Here is an 18879-nt window from a genome sequence, read left to right as displayed (position 1 = left end):
GTCTCTTTTTAGGCCCTTGGCTTCTTGTGCTTCTCACTGCAGCCATGGGGAAGGGCGGAAGCAAAGTGCTGAGAGAGACGTCCACGGACAGTGTTGAGCCCCAGGTAAAAGCCCATAAGATCTCTGAGGATGGGGATCTGATCCTTAACCTTTTACAGTTCTTTTTCAGAACTTCAGGACTGTCAGTATTATAAGCGATAAAATTATTTTGCAATATGTTTTAAACAAGCCAATACAGGCCAATTTATCTGTATCGGTCTATCTATCCTTGTGCCTAGATTACAGAAAATTTGCACTTGTTCCAAAAGGATCCACTTGATTTAAAAGCTGTGATACTTCAAATGCATGCATAATCAAGGGGTTTTTCTTCTTAAGCAACATGGCTTGTTGCTCACCCTGAAAGCGAGTACCAGATGCAATGAGTGGAAGTATTGCACTGCACAAAAATAGTTTTCTATTTTATGTTTTTTCTTCTTTCTTCTTCTTCTTTTTCTCTTTATGCAACCCCGTTTTCAAATCACCAAAATCATGTATGTTAGGCTCATCTCGCCAATCCATCTTCTGTACTCATGCAGGAGTGCTGAAGCACAGCAAATGCAATCATCCAATACACTCAACCAATGACTATTTTTCACACGACAGGTCATGCACAGCACTACGATAACACGGGCGGTTATTATTGGAGGATAGGTACTACTCTGTTGATGTATTCCAAGCTATTCTCAGACACCTGAGGAACCGCAGGGTGCCTAAGAGTGGTGAGACATGGGAATCCTACCTACTCAAGTCAAAGCCAATTTATTCTGTAATTGTTGACTCCCACATGAAACAATTGGTTTAAAAACCCAGCTGTAGGGCTCATCCTGCACCAGAGATGACTGCCTTTCCAATTGAGCCATAATTCTAATGGTTTAAACCAACACATCTGGTAATGATCGTTTTGATGACTTGCTTTTTTTATTAGCTATAAAAAGGTCAATGTTATGGTTTATCATGTGTTATTGTCAGAACTATATTTTGTCACATGGGAGTGGAATGTCCTGGGATAGTTACCTGCAACATTTAGCCTATAGGATTGGTTGATGCCATAAAAGGGTTTCCCAGGAGATTTAAGTCATTAGACAATCCGTGTAACAAAACCAATTAGCTCAATGACTTACATTGAGTTTTATTTGTCTTTATAAAGAAAGCTAACTATCATTACATCTACAGTAAGTTATGACAAAACCTTTATGCATAGACAACATTTTAACTCTATTTTGAATCTAAGACTTTCCTCTTTTGACCTCATTGCCTCAGGACCAAACAGTGTCTCCCCATGTTCCTGTAATCAATCCGTTGTGTATTTATAGAACTAACGCAAACCCCTACTGCTTTTAACCCCTGACACTAATTCCTGTTTAAACCCCAGTGCCCACCTCACATCTTCCCCAAAGGTCATGACACACTAATGACTTAACTGACCCAGACTTCAGTTAGATGGTCATTTTGACAACAGACAGCATTGTCTTTTAGAGTCTATTTCACTTTTTCCCCTCACTGATACCATAGTCATGCTTTTCGGAAAGCATTTACAGCATGGTAAGGCTGTGATAATCACTTGACAAAGTGCTGTAAATCTGCTGTGTGAGCACACACTTACCATCAGTAATCACAGAAAGGCTTGCTTTGCAGTGGGGTGGAAATGCTTAGGAGCCAGGCATGTAACCGCAATGTTAACAGGGTTGAATCCTGGATGGGGAAGTGCTCAGGTGGCTTTGAAAGAGATACTTAACCTGAACTGCTTAAGTAAATAGACAGCTATATAAAAGGGTGATATGTAAAATATAAGTTCAAGGGTATGTGCTCCACACATAATGTAATAAATTGTATTTCAATAAATTTCATGAGCATGTACTTGATTTCTCTTCTGATACCCCTCTGGATCAGTCATACCCCCTCTGGATTAACCAACTCTGAAATAATGATAGTAGCACTTATTTTATGGTTCAAAAAGCCACTCTCTCCCATGACTGCCTTACATTCCAGTCCCCACATATCAGAGGACTATTACAATCCCACTGTCTAGACTGTCAGGGTCTTGGCATTGAAACCATAACCCAAGAGATCTTGAGTGGCTCATCTACCAGCAAACCTTTCCAAACTCTGATTGCCCCTGTAACGCTCATTTTGCTCCAACCACTCTTTCCATTGTAAGGTCTTAACTACATCCACATCATGGAATTACAATTTGGACTCAGAGTCTGCCTTTGCGTGTGACTCCTTGATGTCACTCCTGGGGTTACCCTTGAGGGACACCCTAGGGGGACACCCACAGCTTTACAACTCTCTCCCCAGGAGGCGTGTCAGATAGCACGCCTTTCTCTCATGGACCAATGGGGAGGGTCCCAGCCACGGAAACCCGAGCAATTTGATTTTCAGAGATTAGAGATTAGGATTCTCTCCTCTGGCGGGTCTTAGTGGAGTAAATCTGGGGATTATGACGTCAGGGCCGGGCAGCAAGAGGAGAGGAAATTGAGCTGTCAGCAGAGGGGGGTCATAGTTAGCGTTCCACCACTGCCAGAGGAGAGGCTGGGGATCGTCAGCTATGTCTGTGCCGGGGCGCCTTCTTTTGGACAGGCTCCGTCCCGCGGCTGTGTCAAAACACCCTTGGACTGCAGGTTTTTGATATGAAGATGCCACAGAGAAGAATGCTTTGTCATGTGGGCTCTGTGAGAATTTTTCACCTTTCCTAAAAATAATTCAGCATCATTGTTTTTGTGGTAAGTCAATCTGATTGTGCTTATGACCATGATATATTGTACACTTTACTGAGAAATCTAGCACAGCTTTTCTCTTTTTCATGAGGCTAAAATTCACACCACGTGCTGTTTGTATTCACTGATTATGGCTGTCATTATGTTGTCAAAATGTAATTTGGAGCATGTTTTCTATTATGTGTGCATGATGTCAGAATGTCACAAACCTTGTGGTCTCCTTTCAGAGTCCTTGTTTAAAATACTTTTGTGGCAAACCAGAAACCTTCATTCTTGGGACTGAACATTTTCAATAGTTAAACAACTTACATACCATATTCCATATTCTGTCATATATTGCACGCTTATAACTGTTTTTTCCTGTCCAAGTCTAAAACATCAATATAAACATGCTGTCTATTTTGTTCACACATTTTATGTGCCATGTTGTTTCAGTATCCAATGAGAAGCACCTATTTTAAATAACTCTAATAGCCTGCGCATGGTAGACTATCTTAAGCAATGGTGCTGCTTGTAGAGGTAGAGAGAAAGCTCTACACCTACTCAGTTTATACATAGCATGTCATGTCATGACCTCATGAATAGGATAAGCAGTGTACTCACTTTGTCTTGAACCAAGACTTGAACAAAATGCAGTATGTTATCACCATATAGGATTCTATAAATTGTAAACATTTGCAAAAAAAAAGTGTGTTGAAAGCCTGGAAACCTCTTTGTCAGTCATTAATATAAATACCTTGAGTGACTATTTGTAAATTTCGAAGGAACACAAATCCAGTTGATGGTGTGTAATTGTGAAATCCATTTCATTTATTTCATGCAAAGATTGTTTGTAATCCCTTCCTGAACATATGAATGACATGCTCTCATCTTGAATGATGCCATCAACACACTTAAATATATATATATACATATAAATATATATTTATATATTTATATTTAAATATATAAATAGGCAGCAGATAAAAGAGTCCTCACAGGGAAAATGTGATCTCAAAAGAAAAGGGCAACTGAACCTCTATTAGAATTAGCGTGTACTTACTGAGTTGAAACGAAAATATAGTCACTGGAAAATATGACTCAATGGAAAGGAATGAAAACATCTGTGATCATATTTACATCATTAAGGTGACCCGATGTAATAGAGAGGACCGGACACACCAAAGTACCAGAAAATATTTTCTATTTTTTTAACTGACATTGTAATGCCATATGAGATTGTTGACGCTTTCCTACTGCTTTTAACTGAGTTTTCAGTCAGCTTATCAGTGTAAGTGAAGCTGCACTTGATTGTTAATTCTGAAACTACCCCCCCCCCCCCCCCCCCCAAAAAAAAAACAAAACAAAATCAACAAATTTCATTTGGGGTTTAAAACATAAAGGTCAGACTTTTGATGAGGCATAAGATGTTTCTGAACTGAATGCTGATTGGCTGTGGGTGTGTGTTTCATAGCCTGCCCTTGCGAAAGCGGTGGGGTTCACCAAACCCATCGAGATGAAGGTGAAGTGGACGCAGGTGGGCTTGGTCTTCTTTCTGCTGCTGTCGCTGGTCATGACCGGATGCTTCCTCTGGCAGTACCGCCTGCCCAAACTACAGCCAGGTGAGAACCATGAATGCCCTGTCTGACCACTCCATCTGCTTGCCATGTAGTAGCCTGTGGTCCTAACAGAGCATGCCCCCAGACCAGGCATCTCAGGCTGTGAGCATTCACAAAGCCCTTCTAATGCAATAATGATAGTATATTCCTGTGTGAAGCTCCTGTGGGTAAAGTGGAGGTGACACCCAGCCATCTGAGTGCACTGTAGGTAAGCCAGCTGCTCAAAATATCACAGTCTCCGCCGGGTTGCCTAAAAGATCCCCAGTGATGGTGGATTTGGTGCATGGCGCCAACTGCACCAATTCTGTGTCATGTTTTGCATCTGAACTCCTACAGGGGGAGCTGCTTTGTAGTTAGCTCTATCTGTGTACAGAGGTCAGCACAGCAGAAGCCAGTAGCTACACAGCACAAAAAAGAGCTGGCACTGAACTTGCTTGGCGAATAGGCTACCATTCAGAGCTTAGAGGTGTGTGTGTGCGCACGGTAAGTGAGAACATAGCCGTCTCTCCCACTAGATGGGGGGTATTTATAGACTACTTAAAGCCAGAAACTACTTTTGGCCATTCGGCTTTCTGAGCTCCTTATGCTTCACTGATCGTTTGTAAGTAACTGCTGGAGATTACGCAAAGCCCGAAACGGCGGCTCTCCGATTGCTGCCCGCAGCAAAGCCTGATTACATGGAGGGCTTTGGGGGGGGGGGCACTGAGTGCATCCGCCCCCGCAACGCAAAGAAAGAAAAAGCAAGGATGTGTGCTGGTTTTCATCCATGTTCAGCGCATCACTCACGTCTTCTCAACAGTTATATTTCGAACAAAAGAAAAGCTTTCATGCATTCATCACATGGGTTGCCTGCCTATTACCCTTTAGTTACATTACCTTAGCAAACAATTTTACCAAGGCAGACTTAAGTCTGGCTATGCAGTTTGCTCAAGGGCATATCAGTAGTGCCCACTTGGGAAATGAACCAGCAACCTTTGGGCTATGGGCCCTGCTCCCCTGTTAGATCCAAATGTGTGTTCTTTAAAACAGTCTTTGAGATATGCTGGAACTGTCACTAATGGGTGGGAGGTGCAATCATTTGAACATGGGGCAGAGGCACAGATCCAGATGTGAATTCTAAAACTGTCAAATTACATCTTTGTTGTATATGGTGAAGCATTGCTAGATCTGGAAATATTTGAGTTGTTTTCATTTTGTTTAGACTTTAAGTTGAAGTTTATTATTTCCAGGATGGTGAGTATTCCTGAAAAAAATGAAATCATGTCAAACTGTAGGTGAGGCTGTGAGCAGCAAATTTAAACAAGTGTTACTTTTGCCAGCACTTAGGCAGCACCAAAAGGTCACTGAAATGAACAGCAATGTTGGAAAATGCAGAAAAAAGGTAGCACTGGCTAAACTCTGTTACACAATGTTAAGAGCAAGGTGCATTGTGACTGGCTTGAATATAAGCCTTATTCTCTTCTCTGTCTGCTTTTCCCACAGATGATAGTGTGGAAAAAGATGCCAAAACAGAGCGGATGTGCCCCCGTTTCCCTGAACCCACACCCCTGGAACACCCCATCCATCACCTGAGGGAGGCATTAGAGAAGGTGAGCAGTCACATGTGACCTCAGCCAGGTATCCCCTGAAGTCACATGATCAAAGCCTTTCATAAGTAATTGATCTGAAAGTTCAGCTGACACCTAAAGTTGAAAGTAATTTGCAATTCCATTCATGAGTGAGGACAGTCTTATTGAAGTAATTCATTTGACTTATTGTACATTTGCAGCAAAAGGGCATATAAGAAAACAATTCTGTGTGTTACACAGAATATACCACAAAAGAACCTTTTCAGTTCCATAACGAATATTTAACAAAAACTTAATTATTACAGTGTTAGTACACTTTCAGAGAGTGCATTCAAAGTACAAATCAGCACAAAACCACAAATATTATGTTCCACAAGCAATCTAAAAAACACCCATATTTCTATCTTGACGGCAAGTTCTTTCTTCTCAAGATGTAACCTAAAAAATGTACCTGTGAGTCAGTGTCCTCTATCTCTGGGATTCTAAATAGACAATCATCAGTGAGTGGGACTCTGAGTGCCACTCACTCACTGACTGTATCCCAGCTGTATCTGTGGTGATTTCAGAAGTGAGCCTCTCTCTCTGTCTCTCTCTTTCTCCCTTTTCTCCAGGTGGATTCCCTTCTGCGATTTAGCATCCATGCCACTAGCCTGCCTTCTCTGTCTGCCATTGTCATTTACAATGACTCTGTCTTGTGGACTGGCAATTTTGGCAAACGGAACAGGAGTGACCCCTTCTCTGGTCCCCCGAACGAGTACACAATATACAGGTGAGAGGTGATTATCCCAGCTAATTTACAGGTCTCAGATCAGTAAAACAGTAGTATAGCTAATAGCGAGCGTGAGAAGTCATAAATTACTATACAATCACGTGAAATTATATTTTTACACAAACCAGATTCATATTTTTTCTTAAATTCAAGCTATATACCTTTTGAACAAATGACTAGATGTAAATGCAGCACCTCGTATTGGTGCTTCACTCATCTTGAAGAAGTGATACACACTTGGCTGACAAGCAGACTGCTGATAGCTGACGATACACCAACCAAGCTGTCATAGACCAATGAACAATCACAATTGAACAAGCTGCTTGCGTTGCCACAGGATTGCCAGTCTGTCCAAGATCTTCCCCACACTGATGCTGTATAAACTGTGGGAGGAGGGGAAGGTGGGCTCCCTGGACGACCCTCTGGAGAAGTACGTGGAGAACTTCACCATCAAGAACCCGCTGGGCCGTACGCGGGACTCTGAGCTGAAGCACGTGACGGACGGCCTGATCTTCCTGGATAGCGGCGAGGTGCAGATCCGCTCGTCCTCTGTCACCCTCCGCAGGATGGCCAGCCAGCTGTCCGGTAAGAAGGCCACCGCCAGCGTGCTGTACTGGAACCACGCCAGCTCATTTCATATCAGGACATCTGCTGCAAAGAGACAATTCATGATTAGCTGGTTTGTTCATTATTCATTATTTGTTCATTTAGGATTCTTTCACGAAACATGGATACAGAAATATGACCATAGGAATATCTTGGTGAATGTGTCTCAGTGGGGAAAATGTATTGTTTTATGGATGCAATGTTTTAGTTCTTTCTATTGCAAGACTGAATATCTGGATGAGAGAGCTTTATTGCACAACCAAGTTGCTCCAACATGACCCCGCTTTATATTTGGAAAATGGGACACAGTCAGGTCTTAAGTCAGTCTCTTACAGCAGGATACCTTGTCAGGCCATCAACAGTGCAATATTAACCTGAAAACAAACATTCCAAAAGGAATGTGGGCAGTTTGTCTGCATAAAATGAATGAATGAATGAATGAATGACAGTCGGCATTAATGTCCGAGTGTGATAATTGCTTTTGGTACTCGAGGTTCTTATAAAAATATATCCACGAGAAAATATAATCATGCAACCCTGTGTATCAAAAGAAGGCAACATGCACATATCTGAAGGAAACTACTGAAGAAGCGTTCAGCTCCAGAGTATTGCACCCCCTACATGCAGTATCAGTGCAAGAACAATTACCGTTCTCATATATAAAGAAGTTAAACTTTGCTCGGACCTCTGTGTATCTTTCTGGATTTTGAATCTGTGAAGATTCACAGATCCACACAACAAAATCTGCACGTAGACAACCCGCGCACAGTCAATCCAGTTGGTAACAAAATGGAGGGGAGCTCAGCTCTGTGTAGGTTGACAGCATTAAAGACAACATAATCCTTTCAGTCACTGGGTACTGCACGTGGATTAAAAGAGAGACAGGAATACATAACCCTGAGAATAGCACGTAGAGCAGTACAGTAATCTGCGCACACCGCTGACTGGGCTTGATGTCGAAACCACCGTACAGCACCTCATTTTCTGACGTTTGCGCTTGAGATAAATGACTGTTTGCATCAGTCAGCCAGTTTCTATTGGTTGCTGTGGGCTGCCAGAAATCTACCACCACGACAGAGATAAGACTCATATATCCTCCTGATTGTCATTTGAGGAGATAAGCTTTGGCAAACCTGCTACTATTTTATTTCCTGTATGGATGAATGCAGACTGTGAAATGGTAACATTGTGTGCTTCTGTGTTCAGCTTTTTCATGTGTCACGTGCTGTTTGCCCAACATTAAAAAATTATCTTGTATGTGTGATAGCAGTACTTTAATTAATGTAATGATGAATAAATATATATTCACATTCGTTCTGTTCTGATGGCCTCAGTGGAATCAGCTGTAAGAAGGGCATGTTTATGCCAGTCCATAAGGACTGCAGTCCAGCAAATTCAAGTTCAATCTAACCAATGGCTACAATATTGGCACAATCTCATGTCAGAAATGATTTTTTTCTTTTAATGCGGAGCAGCAAGTGTACTGTAGTCATTTACCTGCTTTAATCACAGGTTTACCCAGACGGCTGAGGGCCACAAACCTGCTTTGGAAAGGAAAGACACAGGCGGCTCTCAACCTCTTGCAAGATGATGTCCTTGTTGCTGACCCTGGCACAAAGTGAGATCTGCTTTTGTATAACTTACTTAACACATACAATCAATGTGCCTATATCCCTGCTATTACCATTAGAAAAGGAACAGACAAAATCTCATAAATATGGCTCAGGAACACTGTGTTCCTCTGTACCTCATCAATTGACCTACTGTAATTATCTAATCATGCAAAATGTCACCCACACAATTTTTGTGTTTTCTATACGTCAAAATGTAAACCTGACATGAAGCGTACTGACATTGAGTTGTAGTTATATTCTTTTTATTCAATATGATTTACTGAAGGAAATCTCATTTTTGCCATAACAATAAATGTTTACATCCATCAGTACAGACAACTGTTCAGTCAAGAAACCTTATGGTCATGGTCTCTTCTCTTGCTCTCTCTCCAGGTGCCACTACAGTAACCTGGCGTTCTCCCTGCTGGCGCACATCTTAGGCGAGAGGGTGGTGGGAACTGATTACCAGCGCTGGATCTCTGACAACATCCTGGACCGCCTGGGAATGGAGGACACTGGGTTCGACATCACCCCAGGGATCCAGAGCCAGATGGCTGTGGGCGTCTATGCCAGTGGGCAGCCCGCTCCACTTTATGACCTGGGCTGGTACCGCCCCTCAGGGCAGATGTACTCCACGACCGCCGATTTGGCCAAGCTGGCCATGATGTTGCTAGGCGCCTACCGCCGCAAGCTCCTGGAGCCCGACACCCTCAAAGTCATGCTGACACCCCTCTTCCGCTGCGACAAGAGCTACTTCGCCAACCGCACGGGCACGCCCTGGGAGATCAACGAGCAGCTGGGGTACGAGGTGGTGCGCAAGGACGGCGACCTGGACGGCTACTCCGCCTCCTTCTCCCTGATCCCCCGGATGAAGCTGGGTCTGGTGGTGCTGATGGCTGGCACAAAGCCGCAGAACCAAGACGTGGTGACCAAGGCCTACAGCTACCTCATCCCCGCCATGGAGCGCGCCTTCCGTGACGCCCGTCGTGTTCTTGTCCCGCCTCCAACCCCTGCACCCTATGTGGGGTTCTACACCTATGGCAACATCACTTTCTATGAGATCCGGGCGGAGCCGGATGGGGTGCTGACCATGCAGCAGTTCGGGCCTCACATCGAGAACCTGATCCCAGAGAAGTATAGGACCATAAAGCTGAATTACCTGCAGGAGCGGGTCTTCAGGGTGGTCTTCGAGAAAGAATACCCCTGTGTCTTAACCGTCAATACTGCCTCTGTGTCTCTGGAAGCACAGGACAAGCAGCTCTTTAACTTTTATGTCTTTGACAAGAAGGGCCTGTCCCCAGGCTTTGATGCTCCAGGACTCAACACATACAACGTGGTGCGAATTGCCCAGAGGCCTACCTTCAGCAGCTGAGCCCTTCCTGAGGGAAGTTTAAATATCTGCAAGGCAAGAAGGAACTCTAACCTTCTGCGCTGGACTGGTGTCTGGAGTATACTGGGCATCTTAAGTGGAGACGGAAGTGCTTTCTTTGTGAGAGTATGTTTTCCATTTGGACATTCCTTCCTGTCTTTTGCTGTCTCTTGAGTAAAGCATTTTTATAACTACTGATGAGGTCCATGAAGTAAGTAATTAATGGTGATGAAGTAATCCATGTTCAAATCCTTTTTATTTCTATGAACTTCTCCTCACCCAAACTTTAGCTGTTATCGCACTTTGTTTTTGAAAAGGGTTCATGTTTTTTTCCTTCTGATGTTCTGTTTGATTTGTACAGTCATTCCTGGTGTTTTAAACATGTTGCGTCAGTGGTAATAAAAAGATGTCTTCATGAAAATTTTGTATCAATGTGGTAGAACTGGCCCTAGCTAACAAAACAATATTGATGCAATATTGCATCAAAGCTGTGTTTTGGTTGTGGGTAAGTTACACTCTGTGTCATTTTTATTACCTGTCATCACAATGTAATGTAATGTTATGTGGAAACATACATTGAACATTTTCACATTGTAATTCTTAGTTCTGTTTTTGGCCCTTGGCACTGTGTTGAGGTTTTCCAACAGCTGAGACAACATTATTGGAATGTTGAAAGGTGTGCAACATTTAGACTTCATGCAACAATTAGCTTTGCATTGTGTCAAGAGTCTTTCTCTCTTGTAGTCAGTTGAGGCTACAACAGAAAATTGCAAAGTTGATTATAATTATTTTTGAAAGACTGCAACGGGATTACAGGACTAATTTTAAATGAGATCGTTTGATATGCTGCCTGCATGTGGCAAACCAATACCATTTCAGTTTAACTGCTGAATTAAAATTGGTGAATGCCGGTTTGAAGATAATCCATCGTTTAACCAGATTTTTTTTAATCTGGTTTGTTGTTTTCATATTTAATTTCTTGAAATGTAGAAGTCTGCCTTTCTTCTGTGGGAGAAGGAAATGGCAGACCCACTCATGATGGAGCTGAAAATGTGGACAAGGGTCAGTGATCTTCCAGTCATTGCTAACCTTTTATGTTTTTTATATTTTTTGCACAATTTGTCTTTAGCTAGCCATATCTGACCACATTACCTGATTTGGAAGAAGAGCGCAACATTCTGCTGTGCTTCATTACAGTTTAGAATTCACATTTACTACAACATGAAGCCAAGCAAAACCCTAACTCACAGACTGCCCTTACCTTACCTGATATTGTTACTCTTTGTGTTTCTTGTTTTTTCAAGATAGCTACAGTATATCTGGCTTTTTTAGCTATCTGTGTAATCAGATGCATCTCATTTTTTGACTTTTCATCGGTTCAGTTTTTCATCGGCCCCATGTAAAATCAGAACCATTGGATTAACAGTTCTGGATCCTTGCTGACAAGTTATAGCTCACAACACTATCTAACTGGTGAAGGTTAATGAGCATATGAGATGGTCTGCCATGAAACTGTAAGAATCTGACAGATGACTAAAGAACATGGCTTATGAATGGGCCCAAAGTAGATCCATGTGTTTTCTGTCTTCTTCTGTGAAAACCCCTTTATGATGAAATAAACCCATCATTCAAATGATAACCCCTGTGAGAAATGTGAAAAGTACTATTATTTAATAAACAATAAATGAAAACTTAAAAAAAATCAATTGTACTGTCTTTAATTGTATTGTATTTAATTGAAAAACAAAATTCTGATTTGAAAACTGAACAAAAATAAACCACTGTCTGCACATTGTCATTCTCTGACTTGTGTGCTTTGTCCATAACCTTGAGTTATGAATTTAAGAATGTATTTATTTATTCACAATCACAAGAAGTTCATCGTAAGTTTGGAGGGCAATGAAGTTTCTGAAACAAATGCTGTCCAAATTGTGAAAAAATGTAACACTCACTTAAGTCTGTCACTCATTACATCATTTAGCAGAATTGACAAAACACTGTAGTAGTTAGACTGAACTGTCTCTCCATACAAAATCTTCTCATACAGAGTCCACAGGGCATGCAATTATTTGAACTGACACTCCAAAACGGGGTCACATTTATATTTATGCTGTGATTTGGTATCATCTCTGCTTTTAGCCTTTCTCTACGCACTTTTGTAAATTGCTCTGGATGGGAGTGTCAGCTGAATAACTAAATGTAATGTAATGGCTGGGTTTGTGAGCATCAGCCGGCAGAGTCAGTACAACTACTGTAAACACAAACTGATTTATAGACAGTGAATGGGTGAGAACGTGGGTATGGGATATCTTTATGATTGACAGATCCAGCATAAAACTGAATCACATGTGAAAAAAATAAACACGTCACAGACCAACTTTATCAGCTGTTTCAGCTCTCTGACGCAGACAGAGCGGTAGAGCAAAGACTCAGCTTTATTTTTATTGCTGCCCAAGAAAAGTATCATGTATTCATGTAAAAATATGAATCAATAATTTAAGAAGGAGAAGAGAACATTCCTGAATGCTTTCATCTTTACTTGCTGTTCACATAAACAAGAGGCAGTGGGTGGCAGTGTAGCATAGTGGTAAGGAGCAAGGCTTGTAACTGAATGGTTGCTGGTTTGAATCCCCGCTGGGTCATTGTCGCTGTACCCGTGGGTACTTAACCCACAATTTCCGCTATAAATATCCAGCTGTATAAATGAATAGCATATAAAAATTGTAACCTATATAAGCTGCTCTGGATAAGAGTGTCAGCTGAATTAATGTAATGTAAAAAAGAGAGTATTTATTTATTTGGCTGGCAGCCCTCATTGGCACAAGTTAAAATACAAGATGCAGAAGATGTACATATGACTAAATAAAGGGAACACAGAGCAGCAGCAGTCAGGGGTGCTGAGGGCTGCCAGTGGATTGGGTAGATTGGAGTCAGATCGTGTGCTGAATACAGTGGTTAGTGAGTTACTGTGGGGCTCCAATAGCAACAGTAACAGGACAGTGCTATCATCACTGCACATAAATATGGTTTATTATTAAAATTACTGCCATAATTGCAAGAGTGCCACAGATACCAATGATGCAAAGAGGCCCGCAAATGCGCACACACACACACACACACACCTGACGACTGTATACAGAGCGTATCCTATAGAGGAAATCCTTTACGTCAGGAGTTATGCCACGGATGACAAACAGATGTAGATAAGAGCTTATTGCTTCAGTGTCTGTCACCTTAAATGCATCTGAACACATTGCACCTTTGTTTAAACGTATAAAAGTTTTCTATAAAACAGTTAAAAAGACCTAGTGCTGTTTCTTTTTTTTTTTTTTTCTTTACACTGCTTCATAAAAGAGTGACGCAGCTGAGAGGACTAATCCATCAAAGTCTGGAGCCCCTGAAGGGATCGCCTGTATGGTTGAGCAATATGAAGATAAATAGCTTTTGACACACAGATAGTAAGCGTGGAACAATGCCCCAAATCAATATTGGGTGTTGGATGAAAAGAGTGGGAAAAGGCGAGAAAAGAAGTGAAGGTCAGCATCAGTCCTCACCCTCTGTGCTTCCCCTTCGTCCTGAAAAAAACCTTGCAAATCTGCAACTGCACTTTTTATGTTTTCAATTAAATTATAAATTTATTTATTAATGTTTTTGAATAAATTATATACATTTTTAGTGTGTCTCACAATTCCAAAGTTTACATATCAGGCTGACATATTCTCCTAATATCTTCCATTTTGCGTTCCTGTGTTTTATGTTGATTATTCACTCGCCTCTCCTCAAAATGAGCAGCATCAGTCCTGTTAAGCACATCCACTGCTCTTTTCCCACGACCGCTCACTTCTCATGACCCAGTTTAGAGAATGCATCAATTACAGAGGAAAACAAAATACATGCATGCAGCTAGTGGGAAACAGAGGAAAGCAAATCAAGGTCCAATGAGTGGTCGTGATGTTCAAAGGGTCACAATAGCATATATAGCTCAATTGTGCATTGTGCCCACTGTGGATAGGTCTTTTTTATTTCAATTATTTTAGCGTCTTTGAATATCACAAACTCTTTGAAGTACTTGCTGAATGTTCGATGAAATCTACTGAGACATCAATAATTCTGGAAAATCCTCTACCCTGGCTTATTCCTGCAGATGCTGTGGGTGTCGCTGTGTCACAGCCAAGGAAACTTTCCATGAGCTAAGCATCAAATCTACTGAGATATGAGTCTGTCATATGTTTCAGAATCCCAAAAGCAAAGATGAAGATGGAAGATGAGCTGAGATTTTAATCAGAGCACTACATCTGTGAGGAATGGCACATGCCTGTTTTAAATAAAAGGTTTAAAAGTTACAGAGATTGAGGAATTCACGCTAAATAAGAAAAAATACAATATTTTACAGGTTTAAATACACAGCAATTTAAACAACAGGAGAGAAGACAGGCTACCATCCTTGGTATAAATGGTTAAAAACTGAGTGGATCAATAGTTTAATAAATACATCATTATACTTTACTGCTCCACCCATCCAACTTTTCACTTGTTCCTCTGTTTTTTCTCACATAACTACATTTAGACTGGTTAACTAATGACATGTGAAATGTGTCCACTCCAATGCTATAGGAGTGGAACATTTAACAATTATCCAATTACAATACTTTTCTGGCATATTAACACACACACATACACACAACCATACACACACACACACACACACACACACACACACATACACACATGCACACATGCACTGGTGATAATGATCCACCAGTACTTTGGGCAGTGGCACTTAAATGAGAATTTCAAGTGCTAGCCCTTGCACCCTAACACTATTTTAAACATTAATTTGGTCGATACGATATAGAAAGTTTGCAATACAACAAGCACAATATTGAATGATGTTCTAGGTCTAACATCCCCACATTGTCTTTTGCACAGTACAGTAAATCATATTTTGTCAATGATTTTTTCAACATCCAAATAAATTAGATGAATAAATGAAAGACAATAACAGGTAAAAGGACAGTCCTTCACAGTATAGTTCAAAGTTTATCATTAACATTATTAGTAATAGTAGTAGTAATGGTAGTATGATGAACGCTATACAATGGATTTACATGGGAAGCAAGTCAATGTTTTGAATGCTATGAGGTACAATCGTTCACTTAGAGATTACATTTCCGGATAAGGGTTTCTCATATACTACAACAGAAACTGCCAACAAAGAGTATGTATAAGAAATATTACATGCTGTCTTATCTGGAAAGTAATATTGCTTCCAAGAAACATTTGGAAGATATTCCCTACGTGTTTTACGTGCATGTTTGCCGCTGTAGCACCAGTAAACATGAGAATCACTTATCCTTTGGCTAACATCCAAAGCCCCCACCCATAGTTTCTAGTGTCATACTGCACAGGTGAGATCCCTAAGGAAGCAAACTAACGCACTTAACAAGCTGTAAAAATACAGTTTAAACACAGAGTGCTTAGAATGGAACAATGACAGCACTGCAAGCTTTTACAGCAGGCGTGGGACCCTCATGGCCCAAATGCATAAAAATCTGTCCACAAAGAGAGCAGGTTTATATTGTGAATAATCCCTGGACAAGCACACTGAGTCCTTTCTTCATCTCACATGTGCTTTTGTCTTTTCCTGCTATTTGCTTTTGCCTTAGCAAATATCTGCGAGCTGATTAACGTCATAGAACATCTGCTGGATTTATTGATATCTGTTTCTCACAGAAATTCTAAAGAATAGTGATGAATGTGCAGAGATTATAAACATAATTATAATATATGTGTTGTTTTCACGAGGCAATAAATGTCACGTTGCAGCACTTTTCAGACTATTTTACTTTGGATTCTGGTTTGTATGTATATGTTTTTTGACTCAGCTGAAACCCTACAGGGGCAATGTGAGGACCGTTAAGTCTGATTTAACTGTATGTATTGAATTTTTTTTTTTTTTAAGTGACATGAAAATGATGGCCACTCTCTCAGTGCAAACAGTCTGAGATCATTTGCTGACTAATGGGAGGTCAAGTGGGTCTGCAGTGGGAAGGTAATTGCACTCATGAGGTGACTCTGTTAATTAATTGAGGAAATTCATTCACAGTCAGAAAAGAGAGTGGGGTGGCAAACACAGCAACGATCTCTGTCCATCTTCAGATTGCATTAAAATTTATGAATTCTCCTTTATGGCATCATAAAATCAATCCTCATCATTCATTAACCATGAGAATCCTTTGTCTGTCGCTCTGCAGTCCATAACCTGCTCCTGTGTTTACCGAATAAACCCTTTAAAAGGAGGGCGAGAGCCAGCGCAAAGCAGAGACAGAGGAAACACACTCCAGAGACACTTTCATAGAAGAACTGAGGAAAACCTTGCCACAAACCAAGATGAAGACTGCTCTGACTGCAGCACTCCTACTCCTGGCTGCCTGCCTGCTTTCTGAGGCTGTCCAGGTCAAAGTAAGTATCTCTTTCGAATGGACAATATCTACTTCAGTTAAGCTCCACTCGCTTTTATAAATATCAGTTAAAGCTTCAGAGAACCTAAATAGAACTACTGGTCAGGTGCAATCCCACCAAGTGCTGGAAGGGGAGCTTAAACAGACACATGAACTAGATGGGTGTTAGAGAGAAAATCAGTACTCTGGAAGGTGATGAACTAACTGCGCTTTGAGCATCAAACCTGAAGCACAACAATGTTGAATATGGATGTGATTGCTGCCAATGCATTTATGTAAGTCATAGGCAAACCCTGCATTTTCAGGTGGAGGGTTTCATTAGCGGTCCTCAAGTGTGTCAGGTTACTGTGATAAGTGAACTCTCCTTGTAAAGTGGTTTGATCTCTGGGGAGCACAGTGCTTTACACAGCTGTAGGGCAGAGATACCTTGCACTCCTCCCTTACACCTGTGCTCCCTTCCCAGGAGGGAGATTTCACCTTCTCACTGGAGTCGGTGATGAAGCTGGGGGACCTCATGGACAGGAACACCCCAGAAAAACAGAGCCCCCGATTGGCTGACACCAGCTCCACAGCTGTCTGCGGTAACCCTGCCCTGCCCCAAGAGTTTGTGCCTGTGTGCCAGAGCAAAGGAGCGGTCTTGTCTTTCTCAAGACTGGGTAAGCAAAGGGGGGGGTTGGGGGGGATGGTATGCGGGGGAGGATGAAGGGGAGAGGGGTGCAGGGAGAGGCAGGGAGGGGCATACCTCCAGAGCTCATGTTATCACAAAGATAGACTGTACTGTACCAGCCACAAAAACCCTCATTGTTGCTTAGATGTTGTTTATCTTAAAGTGGTGAAAGTCCAATCACCTATTATTGCTAATAATAAATGGTTAATCACTTTGATATGGTAAAGTTAAACTACATTGTTTATTGAGTCACCCTTATATAGGGATATTTCCATTGCTTGCATTTATAATGCATATCATTTTTGCATATCATGCATTTATAAACATGTATATGTACTGAAGCAGTCCTTGTTATTTTCCTTACTCAAAGATATAACAGCAGCGCCTAATCTTGGATTTGAACCTGAAACCTTCGGCCTATGGACTTAACTCTTGTGCCAAGCTGTTGTCATCTGCTTTGTCTTTCTGAAGTGAGGTAAAGGGAAATAAAACTGTTTCTCTTTGTTTTTGCAGCGTATATCGCATTGCACCATGACGAATGCGAGATCTGTATGAATGCCGCATGTACTGGCTGCTGAACTGCAGACCAGCAAGCCTCTACAGATTACACGCGTGCCTTCATTTTGAGCCTGCCATTTTCTCTTGGTTGCATTTCATCTTCTTTGAGAATTACTGTTGTTGAAACCGCACAGCTCCTCTTCAACTTTGGTGTATGGACAAGGGCAGGTGGTGACCCTGGTGATGGAAAGACTTTCATGTCCACAGTCTTTTTTTGTTAATGGAGCTAAAGATTTATAAAAACTATTTTGTTACTTTTTTTCCTTGCTGAATTTTAATGTTTGCCATTTAACAGCATATATTTTATTATTTTCACATAACTTCCAGAAGTGTGTTTCATTGTGTTACATTGCTAGTTGAGGTTCAGAAAGCTTGTATTTAACGGAGTAACCATGTACATTGGAGTTTTTTATTTCATGTACTCTTTTTGGAGGTTTTGTGTTATCAGTTTGGTTTTTCATTCATGCTTCATTATCTCAGTGAAATTATCTGAAATAATATTCCTTTATTGTGCATTCAGTCACAGTTTTGCCTCATGCACTACACTACAGTGTCCTCAATTCCTCCTAATAAAAGACGTTATCACTCTGAATGGACCTGTTTTAATTTTGTTTTTTCAAATGGAGATCTGGTGATAGTCTTCCTCATCTTATAATTTTTATTATTACCCTAATAGCGGTAACAGTTGTGGTAAAAGTAGCAATGGCAGCAGCAGTAGTACCACAGTTATTAGCATTAAAATCACAGACTGGAACAACATGCATTGAGAACCAGCACCTAATTTCTAAGGGGCGAGAGATGTGAAAGAGGTGACTCTTGCAATGGGAGTGGTGAAAGGTAGTGGGTAACATACAGGCTCCAGAGTCCAAGGGGAGGAGGGAGGGAGAAGAGTATGGATAGCATTGGTGGGGTGA

General features: G+C 41.2%; 2 protein-coding genes across 2 annotated transcripts; both read left to right on the top strand.

Annotated features, from left to right (window-relative positions):
• The first annotated feature begins 44 nt into the window (after nucleotides 1–44).
• On the top strand, nucleotides 45–10282 carry lactbl1a (lactamase, beta-like 1a). The gene is made up of 7 exons (XM_036532422.1): nucleotides 45–104; nucleotides 4210–4357; nucleotides 5837–5943; nucleotides 6534–6691; nucleotides 7029–7276; nucleotides 8810–8915; nucleotides 9304–10282. The coding sequence occupies exons 1-7, from the start codon at nucleotides 45–47 to the stop codon at nucleotides 10280–10282; spliced, it is 1806 nt and encodes a 601-aa protein (XP_036388315.1).
• A 6336-nt stretch (nucleotides 10283–16618) lies between these two features.
• Nucleotides 16619–18090, top strand: LOC118781428 (guanylate cyclase activator 2B-like). Its single transcript, XM_036534474.1, has 3 exons — nucleotides 16619–16741; nucleotides 17204–17396; nucleotides 17921–18090. Exons 1-3 carry the CDS (start codon nucleotides 16670–16672, stop codon nucleotides 17983–17985), a joined length of 330 nt encoding a protein of 109 aa, XP_036390367.1. The 5' UTR covers nucleotides 16619–16669; the 3' UTR covers nucleotides 17986–18090.
• The last annotated feature ends 789 nt before the right edge of the window (nucleotides 18091–18879 follow it).

This window comes from Megalops cyprinoides, chromosome 7 (assembly GCF_013368585.1).
Source record: "Megalops cyprinoides isolate fMegCyp1 chromosome 7, fMegCyp1.pri, whole genome shotgun sequence".
NCBI classification, from domain to species: Eukaryota; Metazoa; Chordata; class Actinopteri; order Elopiformes; family Megalopidae; genus Megalops; species Megalops cyprinoides.
Note: the sequence above shows the minus strand (reverse complement) of the source record. Positions and strands in the feature narration are given on the sequence as shown.